The sequence below is a fragment of the Rhinolophus hipposideros genome (assembly GCF_964194185.1).
Source record: "Rhinolophus hipposideros genome assembly, chromosome: 19".
NCBI lineage: Eukaryota > Metazoa > Chordata > Mammalia > Chiroptera > Rhinolophidae > Rhinolophus > Rhinolophus hipposideros.
Window position 1 is genome coordinate 4,644,188 of NC_138065.1, and position 11,098 is coordinate 4,655,285.

General features: G+C 48.5%; 1 protein-coding gene across 3 annotated transcripts; it reads left to right on the forward strand.

Moving 5' to 3' along the window:
- The first annotated feature begins 358 nt into the window (after positions 1 to 358).
- ENSA (endosulfine alpha) lies at positions 359 to 8,264 on the forward strand. Of its 3 annotated transcripts, XM_081026576.1 has the most exons (4): positions 359 to 557; positions 2,283 to 2,408; positions 3,656 to 3,822; positions 6,453 to 8,264. In XM_081026576.1, exons 1-4 carry the CDS (start codon positions 501 to 503, stop codon positions 6,466 to 6,468), a joined length of 366 nt encoding a protein of 121 aa, XP_080882702.1. In that variant the 5' UTR covers positions 359 to 500; the 3' UTR covers positions 6,469 to 8,264. The 3 variants fall into 3 exon arrangements, with proteins under 3 accessions (XP_080882702.1, XP_080882703.1, XP_080882704.1); XM_081026577.1 differs by lacking the exon at positions 6,453 to 8,264 and having other exon boundaries at positions 3,656 to 5,723; XM_081026578.1 differs by lacking the exons at positions 359 to 557; positions 6,453 to 8,264 and adding an exon at positions 1,042 to 1,239 and having other exon boundaries at positions 3,656 to 5,711.
- The last annotated feature ends 2,834 nt before the right edge of the window (positions 8,265 to 11,098 follow it).

The following is an 11,098-nucleotide window of genomic DNA, read 5'->3' on the forward strand; positions in this document are numbered from 1 at the left end:
AGGTCGATAATTTTCTGCTAACACTGCGCAAAGCTTAATCCTCTCCACCTGAAAATGAAAGGTTTACATCCTTTCGCTCGCCAGAAACGCCTCCTGGGCACCTGGCGGTGGGAGCTGAAGGAAGTCTGATCCCACCAACGGAGCAAAAAATGCCAAAGCTAGCAGCACCGCCCCCTAACGTCCTCCACGGGCTTCCAATTGGTCTTTGTGTCTCACTCTCTTTCCAAATTGGTGTTCCAGCTTGTCCGTCACCTCCATAGAACCCACCTTTCGCCATCGACTATTGGCAGATCGTTACGTCATTGCCCCATCTACCCCACTCCTATTGGCTCCCATAGGAAGGGGCGGTGGCAACGTCACAGCCTCGGGCCGCCATTTTGACTGAGCAACCCTAGTGACAGGAGCCGAAGGAGCAGCTCAGGTTGTCCCCGTTTCCCCTCCCCCTTCCCTTCTCCGGTTGACTTCCCGGGCCCCCTACACTCCACAGCCCCGGTCCCGCCATGTCCCAGAAACAAGAAGAGGAGAACCCTGCGGAGGAGACCGGCGAGGAGAAGCAGGTGAAATGGTGGGGGTGCGGGCGGGCGAGCCGGGGGCGACCGTGATGGGGCGGGAGACGATCTCCCACAAGTGCGGATTGGTCGCCATGGTCTCAGGCTCTGCAGAGGTTGGCCACTTTTTGCGTCACGCAGGGTGAGCTTCAACACGGCTTGCTGCTTTGGTGCTGGTTAGTTGAGTCCATTGTCAGTCAGTGCCGTAGCCTTCCTGATTGGCCAATAGGCCTACCGCTCAACTCATTGAAGCTGTGCTGTAATTGGCTGAGTTGGGGTGCGGGGTGGGTGTTTGGAAAGACTGGGTGAATGAAAGGGGGCTGGTGGTCCCGGGATGCGTTGTGTGTTATTAGTTATTAGGGGTAAATAAACAACGCATCCACCAGGCTGACTCCGGCCATCTAAATCCTCCGAAAGATACAGGTCTAGATAAAAGACGTTTAAAAAGGACTGGCGTTGGGGGAAGGGAGAAGAGTAATAATTATTATGGCTAGCTAAAGGCGGCAACTTTCTCAAGAAACCTATTTTAACGGTTAGGGATGGTCTGTTGCCCACCTTCAGTGAGGACCGAACAAGACTGAAGAGGGCTAGAGTTCCATACAGAATAATGGAGGTTAATCCTAGAAAAGACACCGAGCGAGTCGTGACAAGAAAGACGCCACCCTGTTCCCTCCTCCCCCAGACTTCCAAGGCAGTGGGACTTAGTTCACCCGCAATTCTGTGATGAAAACACGCCAAATACACCTCTCCTTGGGGTTTGTATTTGACTTACGAGATTTAGTATTGGGCTCGGGGGTTCATGAAATACAGCTGGTGTTATATCTGTGCCGGATTTCCGAGAGAAGGGAATGTAACTCCACTAAAAAGAGCTACAGATTGGCTTTAGGTCCATTTAAAAAGTCACTTAGAAAAAAAAGGGCAGCAGGGCCTACTAAAATCAAGAGGAGGGTAACAACAGCGAGAGCCCCTGCAAGTCAGTTGAGCTCTTGGCAGCTTCCCCAAACTTCCATCACTTGCCCCTCTAGGGAAGGTGTTGACTTTTTGGCAAAAATTGTGGGTAAATACTAGTGAACCTACTGTATCTCAATTTTCCTGAGCTTAAAAATAGTGTCATTTTCATCTCTGTTTATCACCTTCCTACCACATGTTTATGGAAATGCTGAAGCAATGTTGTCCCATTACTAAGGTGGAGATCTTTGGAGAAGGCCCCATAGCTCTAGCCTCCTCCAGGGAGAGACTTCTCAGATTACTATCTTAGACTCTGAATGAGAAAGGAAAAAAAAAGAAAGGAACATCTCAGCAGAATCATCCTGTTTGCTTTCCCATTTGACTGGTACTGCCTGTTAGGGACAGCCTGGGAACTTTTCCTACTCATCCTGCATCACCAGAAGCTCTTTTCTCTTTGTCTTTCCTGGCTTCTGTGCCGAGTACACTATGGCTCGCTCTGTGATTGAAGTATTGTGTTTAGTTGTTACCTTTAACCCCGTTCTCACAGGTAACCGAGGTAGTTCTCTGGGCGTAGTATGAAAAGCACCTGTCTTTTTCTTCTCTCAATACAGTCATCTTGAGCTTTAGGGATTTGAACAAAGGTCTAGCTTTATTTAAGAGTAGGGTGGAGATAGCGTGTTCACACCTGGGTGAATCGTCAGGAAAGTTGATAATATAAAAGTTATCAAATATTAGAAGCAGTGTCTTCTCAGTCTTTAATTTTATTGGCCCATTTGTTCCCTCCAGGACACACAGGAGAAAGAAGGTATTCTCCCTGAGAGAGCCGAGGAGGCAAAGCTGAAGGCCAAATATCCAAGCCTAGGACAAAAGCCTGGAGGCTCCGACTTCCTCATGAAGAGACTCCAGAAAGGGGTATGGGGCACAATCTCTTACCCTCTTACTTTGGAGCCAAAGGGGATGGGACCTGTAGAGGCTCTACTAATGCTGACCTGGAGGATTGTCATCGGGCAGCCGTGGAGAGGAGGTAGAAACGTGTAAAGAGCAAGGCAAAGTGTTGTAAATCTCTGATACGGTACCAGTTCTCTTCTTATATCCCGTGTGGGATATTAAGGCTTAATGTAGGGGCATTGGGGTGTGGGAGCTTGGGGGAAGGAGGGGAGGATGTTAGAGCCTGGCTGGCTGCCTTCCCCAGGCACTTGCCTGTGTGGATGGTGGGAATTTCAGGATTGGAGCTACATTTGGGGATGCATCATTTCAGAAGAAGATCAAACCGTGTGTCCTACAGGTTTCCTCAACTGGAAACGAATAGATTTCGTCAAACTCTTGAAGTGAGCACTAGCCATTTCCTCCCTCAAGAGGCTTGGTTCTCCTCCCCCAGGGAGACTCTGCCTTCATAGCCATCGAGCTCCTGTTCCGGTTTAGCGGCCCCCAGAGGTTCCTAAAGCTGACTGAGGGATGATAAGTCATTGAACTCGAGCGTATTCCTCGGTGTGGATGAAACGGAGAGCGATGCAGCCCCTGTGGACAATCCCGGTTATCGAGGCTTAGTCACAGATGGCGACGGGATGCTGACTTACAGTTTACCTCGCTGTGGGCGAGGCAGGCGTGGGCAGGCTGTCACAGCCCTGGGACGTGTGGGAGCAGTGGGAGTCGGGCAAAGCCCTTTATCTTCATGAACAAGCCCAGTTTCTGTCCGTGGTCTGGGGGAACAGTTTCCATGTTTGCGGTTGTTGGCTGGAGGTTGAACTCCTGCTGGTTGCTGGGTGGCCCCAGATGGCCTTTCTACTTACCGCTTTCTGTGTGCCCAGCACCAAGCCCGCTGGAGACTAACAGTTCCTCCGTCAGCCTTTAGCAGTGAAGTTAGTCATTTTGTTGAATCATCATGTAACGCTGAGGCCACAAAGGATGTAGGGGCTAGCTCTTAACTCCAAAAATCGGTACTCTAGCTGGGAAACGGCGTACATACGTGCAAAAGTCAGACCACATGTGTGGAGGAGACGTAAATACACGTAACGGACGCGAAGCTATGTATGCATGGGGTGACTCAAGGAAGGCTTGAAAGATCTCAGCCCGGAGGAGGGTTTATAATGGATGTGGGTCTCCTTCCTTTTGCAGAAGGCCAGCGCTTCACTCACCTCCCCCTCCCTCTTGTCTCTTAGCAAAAGTACTTTGACTCAGGAGACTACAACATGGCCAAAGCCAAGATGAAGAATAAGCAGCTGCCAAGTGCAGGACCAGACAAGAACCTGGTGACTGGCGACCACATCCCCACCCCACAGGATCTGCCCCAGAGAAAGTCCTCGCTCGTCACCAGCAAGCTTGCGGGGTAACCTGGGCCCCCCTTCTCCTCCCCTTCCTCACCCACTGGACGTTGACATATCATAGGCAGGGATGGCACGGGCACCTAGTGAGACCTTGTCAGCTTGCTAGCCAGAAATGACAGTGATTCTGCGGGGGGCTGCTGCGAAGGGGTGTGCATCATTTGTTGCAGAGGGGCTCTGAGTTCGTGTCTTTGCTTACATTGAGATTTCCATACCGTCACTGTAGCCCAGGTAGGGGCCCGGAAGCAGGAGACTAGGATTGGGTCGTACCGCAGACTCTTTTCCTCCATACGAGAAACGGGGGCGATGTGATTCCTCCGTTTGGAAGAGACTATCCCCTCACGGGTTAGGCTAAGCTTCAGGGACACCACCGCAGGTGTCACGTCCCCAGGCTAACCTGACGTCACTGGGAAAGGTAGATGGAATGAGGTCTGTTTTCTGTGCTTCTAAGTGTTGTGTCCCTCAGGCTGCTCTTGCTTCGTGTTTGCTTTATGGCAGGTTTAGAGAATCCTCCCAAAGAAAAACCGATTTGCTTGCCTAAAACTACAGTGCCCACTTCACCTCTGTGTCTCTTACAGTTTGCCCTGAGTGGGAACGTTATTCACACAAAATGGGCGCCTTCTCTCTCTCTCCCAGCACTTGGAGAGTATCGTGGATTAGTGGAAAGAGCACTGGTTTAGGAATCAAGATCCGTGGGTTCTAGTTCCACTCAGTCTCGGCAGACGTGTTGTATAACTTTGGTCAAGTCGTTTAACCTCTCAGGATTTCTTATTTCCTAGTCTGTAAAATAGAGTTGACTATGGAGAAGATTCTGGTTTTAAAATCCTTTAACTGCCACCCGAACTCTGCTATTCACTGTAAAACTAGAAGTGAGGCAGGCCCATGGGTGAGCCTGCAGACGGGAACCATTTGAAGACTAGATGAGTAGAGCGGAAGCGGACATTTCGGGGGTTATAAATTCAGACAAGAGGGCCTCATAAGTATGGTCGTAGGATCAAGAGAAAACTTGTAAGAAGCTAACCTGGAAGCTTCTTGCCTCTGCCCTGACCCTCTCTCCTGGCCTGTCATCTGGGCCTTCGCTGCTCAAAGGCTGCTGTGGCAGCTGAGCTGTGGGCCTGAGGAGGCATGCTCGGTCACGCACATGGAGTCCCACAGTTCAGATGTAATCAGACGCCAGGTGTGTTGTTAGGGAGACAAGAAGAAAAGGAAAGAACTGAGCTGGCCTCTGGGGCAGGTTCTTAGGAAATGATTCACCTGGGAGGAAGGGGGGTGGGGAGCGGGAGAGAACACTGAGCCATCTCCGCCTTCCACGAGCTCAGCAGCCAGCTCCTGTGTGATGAGAAGGAGTAGCGCTGATTCATGAACGGGCGGAGGAAAGGGGTTGTGGTGGCCAGTGATCCCCAGCTTGGCCTGAAGCTTACGGAACGCAGCTCGCTCATTTCCACAGAGAGGGTCAGGGTGAGAACTGTGATCCTCCTGTGCCCTCTCACCTCACAGGTTCTGATAGGCCAGACATTTGGCCCAAAGCGAATGACTGATGAACTTGCCAGTATGTGGGGGGAGGGGAGGGTGTGTATATGCCTCTCTCCTGACTGGTCATTCACTTTTAGGCATCATTCAGATGGGGTAGGAAAAGGTTGGTGAGGAAGGAATGGAGAGAGCAGGATCCCTGGGTTCCCTGGCCCCCAGTCCCCTTGACTGTCACTTGTAATTGTATATAATTTTTGTGTTTCTTGCTCCATTTCCTCATGCTGTCTTCCTTAGTCTAAAGTCCATGTGGGGAGGGGAAGATGACAAGCAGCCTTGTATAGGTTCCTCAACTGTCCCAGCCATGTTGTACATAGATATGTCATGTTATTATATATATAAATATATATATAATTTTGTACGTTTTCTTCATCTCCGATCTTCTCGAATTTTGTACTTTTTTCTTTTCTGTCTGAGCCGCTTTCTCTATTAGTCCATTTGAACCTTCAAAACTGAGGTTCCTATGAGTCTGGTTTTAGGAAGGAATAGAAGAAATAGGGAAACCAGAAAACTGTTGGTCCCGCTCTCTCTCCACCTGGTCATCGTCAAGGCTAAGAAACAAAGAAACAAGCTATATTCTGTATTTACCACGTTTCCACTGCATGAAGTATCTGAGTCCCACAGCCAAGAAGGGTCATTTCCAAGCCCAAATCACAATTGCTTTGATTAAACCTAAATTATTAAATGCACTCAGAACAAGTGTGTCATCCAGCCCTGGCCTCACACAGCCCCCACCTCACTGTGCCCTCGGCTGTCTCTGCTGCTGTACGTGGCTGTGGCCATGCCTGTGAAACCGAGCCTCCTCCAAGCCAGGAGGCAGCTTGCACTCCTGCAAGCCTCCGGTTATTTTGTTCGCGTCTAACGAATTGTTTCTCTGTCTTTGTTTTCATGGGTATCTCCAAAAAGGCAGAGAACCTTTTGTTTCATGGATAAGACTGAAATTCTCTCTCTCTCAGTAATTCTCTCTGGATAGGATTGAAGCCTATGCCAGACAGCCTAATGATTGTTACGTGTGGACAAGTCAGGGGTTGAGACTGGGATGGAATTTAGGGTTCTTCCCTTATTACTTGACAGTGTTTTCTTTTTCTTCTTCTGTGTTCGTCCGCAGTGGCCAAGTTGAATGATGCTGCCAGGGGCTCCGCCAGATCCTGAGACGCTGCCCCCGGGTCCTGTGCTGGCTCCTGCCCCTCCCTGCTTTGGCAGCCAGGGGTCAGGAGGTGGCTCGGGCGGGCGCGGGCTGCAGAGGCGGAAGCCCCTGCCCGTCGGTGTCCCAGCGCATGGAGCCCCTTGGGCTGAGCACCAAGACCTTGAACCTTTTTTGTTTTACCTTTTTTTCCAAATAACTGTTGGGAGAAGTCTCAGTGAAATCCTGGGGGTGCCGGGTGGGGGGGTGGTGCTTGAGAGTGTGGGGTGGGAGATTTGGGGGAATATGAATTAGGGCTTGGAACTGAACAAAACATTCCTGACTGTCCTCCCCCTTAACCATGTGGCTAGTGTGGAGTGGGAGTGAGGGGGAATAAATGGAAAAAACTAAAGATGAGAGGTTCCCATTTAGCTCTGTAGGAAAATGCCATGTTTGCTTGGATGTGGCTGGGGACCTGGTGCCAGAGAAAAGCAGCTGTCTATCTAAATATTACAATGCAAACAGCTCCTCTGGTTCTGCAGAGGAAGCTGAGAACGCAATGTTAATTGTTTATTTAAAAAAAAAAGTCCTTGAAACAGATATGCTGTGGGGAGAAGGGCAGTGAGTGTGGGGAGCCCCACAGAGCCCAGGGAACTTTTTCAGTATTTGAAATAAAAAAGAAAAAAGAAAAAAACCCACAAAAAACCCAACCCAGAAATACTCTGAAGCAGTTGGTGTGTTTTATTGGGGTTTGGGGAAAGGGAAGAAAAGACTGAAGACACCAATGAGGGGAGAAGCTGGTGTGGGGCCCTGAGTATCTAAAGAACAGGGTTCCTTAATAGGGGAGATGGCTGGGCTCCCCACTTCTATCACTCGAGAGGGAGCAGCGATGTTGTCATACAGAGCAGGGTTTTTCCTGACTCCTGTCCATCCTTTGGTTCCCATAGCGAATGCAGGTTTGGGCTCAAAATGAGGGAGGTGAGGATGTTTGATGTAAATGGTTTATTCACACCGAAAGCGTAGTCCAGCCTCAGCAAAGAAGGAAGCCCTCTCTTCCTTTTCCCTTTGTCTTACCTTCCTTCACAAGTCCGCATGTCTGAAGGAGAAATGTGACCTCTAGCAATAAGACAGGGAACTCAAGCCTTACTGCGTGTGGCCAGCAGGAGGCAGAGTGACTTTTTCCTCACCATGTCCAGACCATCCTGGAATCCTGCCACTGAAGTTAAAAACGAGTTGTGAATGTATTATAATATGCAAAAGAAACGTCACCAGAGGGCAAGCAAACACACCTGCCTGTCCCCGGCCTCACCAACACTCACACTGGTAGACTGAAACCGCTTGCCCATTTTGCCCAGGTTTGCTTGGGAGAGTGTATCAAGGTCTTTTCCCAAGTGGATTGGCTTCTCAAATGAGTACTCATCAAGGAAGATAAACAAGGTCCAGGAGACAGATGTTCCAGAGAACTCGCCATCTTATTGAGAGGGAGGGGTACTTCTAATCTGGAGAAGGAAGCTTCTCAGTATCTCACTCGTTTTTTCTCCTTAATCAGAAGCTCTCCAAAGACGTTTTCAATTACTCGGCATGTTGGTGACTTGCTCTCCTGATTTAGCTGGGGGGCTGGGATGCCTCCTAAGTATTGGCCTTTCTGAATAGCATAGATGTGGAGCTGGTCTGGAGATATATTCAAGAAAGGCATTGGCTACCTTTGTGGGGTGCATTGTGTAGCTGGAAGAAAATATGAAAAAGTTCATGTATTTCAAAAAGTATAAACCCATATTAAAGCTAGGGTACACACACAAATACAAATGAGTAGACTTTATTGTGGTGGGGTTAGTGAGCCTTAAACCAATCCCATGGCTTCTCTGAGCCTGTTGTCCCTAGTTTGTTTGCCACGTAGTCACAGCTGGGGAATGAGATCTGGGAGTCTGAGTGTGGGGCCATTCAAAGCAGTCTCATTTTAATACAGGTAAGGAAGTTGAGGGATGGAAATAAGTTACTCATAAAGTAACGCACAAGTAACTGGCAAAGCTAGTTTACTGAAGAGCTTGAGTAAATATCTAGGCTTTTATGTGATTTTCCCATTATTCCTGATTTCCCTGCTCCTTAGTTTTAAGCTGCAGCCTTAGGAATCCTGGGAAGCCAAGAAATGTTTGTGGCTGACTTTCAGTTTTTAAAGCTTGCCAGTTCGTTCCTTCTCCTTCACTCCCCATAACTGCAGGGCTAGGCAGCCAGGGCAGAGCGGCTGTGCAGAGCTTCCCGTGCTAGCTCTTCCTGCCGGGTGGCTGAGCTAGGTGTTTTCTAAAATCGTCATCGGTTCTTCCACGCCTCCCACGTGGCTGAGTGATGATTGTGTTGACACTCCTCTCAGTCACCGGATACGCAGGGTTTCAGGGATGAAGTGGCCGTTGTTACTGCCCAGCAGCATGAATTTTAAGCCGGTGTGGCCTGGGCACGGAAAATGCAGGCAAAAGAAAAGTAACTCACAGTTGCCATTGAGTTGAATAAATACAGAGAGCCCGCGGCAGTCGCACTGCAGCCCTCGTGTGTGTGTGTGTGTGGCGCCCTCTACCGGGCCTCGACGGAGGTTAACAAGGAAAAGGGAAGATTTCTTCCCCTGGGGAAGTGAAGACAGGACAATGGCATACAAATAAAAGCAAATTCATGTAGTTCCGAGCAGAATTTCAAGAACTAAGGGAGAGTAAGGAAACGAGTTGTTAGCTGAACTTTCTTAGAAGCGGGTGAGTTACTAATAAGGGGGGGTGACTCCCGTGCTTCCGCAGAAATATTGTAATTCACAAGAGAGTCCTGAATATTCACTCTGCAGCTAGACAAATTAGCTGTTCTTGGGAAGAGAAGCAGTGTATGCCCTGGAAGAACTTGAAGCCTCATTGAGACGACACTTCTACATAGAATATAATGCAAGATAGCAGACGCTTCGTCAGGCAGTGGTGAAAATTCTGAGAAGGGAAAATCCAGAGGGCTGCAGTCATTAGGGAAGTATTAGTGGAGGAAATGGAAACTGAATTGGGCCTTGAAAGATGGGTAGTATTTAAAGTGCAGTTCGATTATCATTGAGTAAGTTGCCACTATATGCCAGGCACTGCTCTAAAATGTAAGATGTGTGATATGTGGGAGCTTCTCTCAAGGCGATTATACTCTGGTGGAGAAACTACACATGAAGACGTATTAGTGTTAAACTTGCATTGGGAGAGGCCTAGCTACAGAGAGGAATAGGGACACGTAATCAATAATTGCTAAATGTTTTGAGTGCTTACTGTGTGTCAAGTCCCATGCTGAGGGTTTAATTTACATCATCTCATTTAATCACAACAATTCTGTGAAGTAGGTTGTCTTTCCATTGCCATTATATAAATGAGAAAACGAAAACAGTAACTTGCCCAAGTCTCACAGCTTCTGCGAGTGAAGATGGGGGTCAGGAACGGTTTCATTTCGTGGAGTAAGTTCTGAAGAATGAACAGGATTTCTCTGGAAAGGGAAAGGGGCATTTTTTTAGTAGAGGGACGAAAACTTGGAGAAGGATGAGAACCTGTGGTATTAGGTTGGTGTAAAAGTCATTGCGGTTTTTGCAATTATTTTTAACCTTTTAAACCGCAATGACTTTTGCACCAACCTAATATTTCTGCAGTAGCAGTAATCCTGGGCAGTGGCTGGAGAGCAGGCCAGGAAGGGACAGGAGCCAGGTCAGAGGGTAGGGCATGCAGCAGGCCCAGAACCACCGAGGGGATTACAAAGAGGAGGCCCGGCCAGATCTGTGTTTTAGATAAGTCACTGTCAAATCATGTGGAGAAGGGACTTCAAGGTGATGGAGTTAGTGATGGACTGACTGACTGGTTCTGGTGGCAAGCCGCCTGGTATCAAATCCTGGTTTGATACATTTTTGATAACTCAGGACAAGTTTCTTAAACTCTCTTTGCTTTCATTTACTTATTTGTAAAATAGGAATGATTGGTACCTACCACAAAGGGTGGCTGTGATGGTGAAACAAAATGAAGCAGGTAAAGCCCTTACTTCGGAGGCTACAACAGCACCTAAGGTATGGTTCCTGCCCTCAAGGAGCTTACAGACTATAGGGGACCTAATAAAGATAGGTAGACAGACAATTAGAATAGGGATGTGGGGCTCAGATGGGGCTCAGCAGAAAATGCTGTGGCAGAGCGTGTGCAGTCACCTAATTCCGGGAGGTGGGGGGAACAGTCAGGAGAATCCTTTCACAGAAAATAGCTTCTAAACTGAAATCTGATGGAGTAGTAGGACTTAGGTAAAAGGGTTAGGCTGAGAAAAAGGGTCTTCCAGGGGGAAGGAACGGTGTGTAAAAGATTCAGAGGTATTCCATTCTGGAAACTTGAAATAACTGAGAGTAGCTGCAGCATAGCATGCAAGGGACGAGGCCAGACATGGGTGGGGGGAAGCACGAGCCAGATCACAAAGCCCTTTGGACTTCATCCTGGAGGCAATAGAGATGGTTTCTAAAGATGCTGACCAAGGGAATGATATTGGCTCTTTAGAATAATCTTTCTGACTGCAGTGTGCGGAAGAGATTGGAGAGGGTAAAGTTGATGTTAGAAGTGCCGTTAATGGGATGGGAAAGTTGAGAAGCAGTATGGCTAGTG

Bases quoted from the DNA above. Each gene is read 5' to 3' on its own strand.
- ENSA (XM_081026578.1), top strand. From the start codon at position 1,156: ATGGAGGTTAATCCTAGAAAAGACACCGAGCGAGTCGTGACAAGAAAG. The intron at 1,240-2,282 runs GCAGTGGGACTT...TGTTCCCTCCAG, and splicing joins TCCTCCCCCAGACTTCCAAG to GACACACAGGAGAAAGAAGG. The intron at 2,409-3,655 runs GTATGGGGCACA...CTTGTCTCTTAG, and splicing joins TGAAGAGACTCCAGAAAGGG to CAAAAGTACTTTGACTCAGG.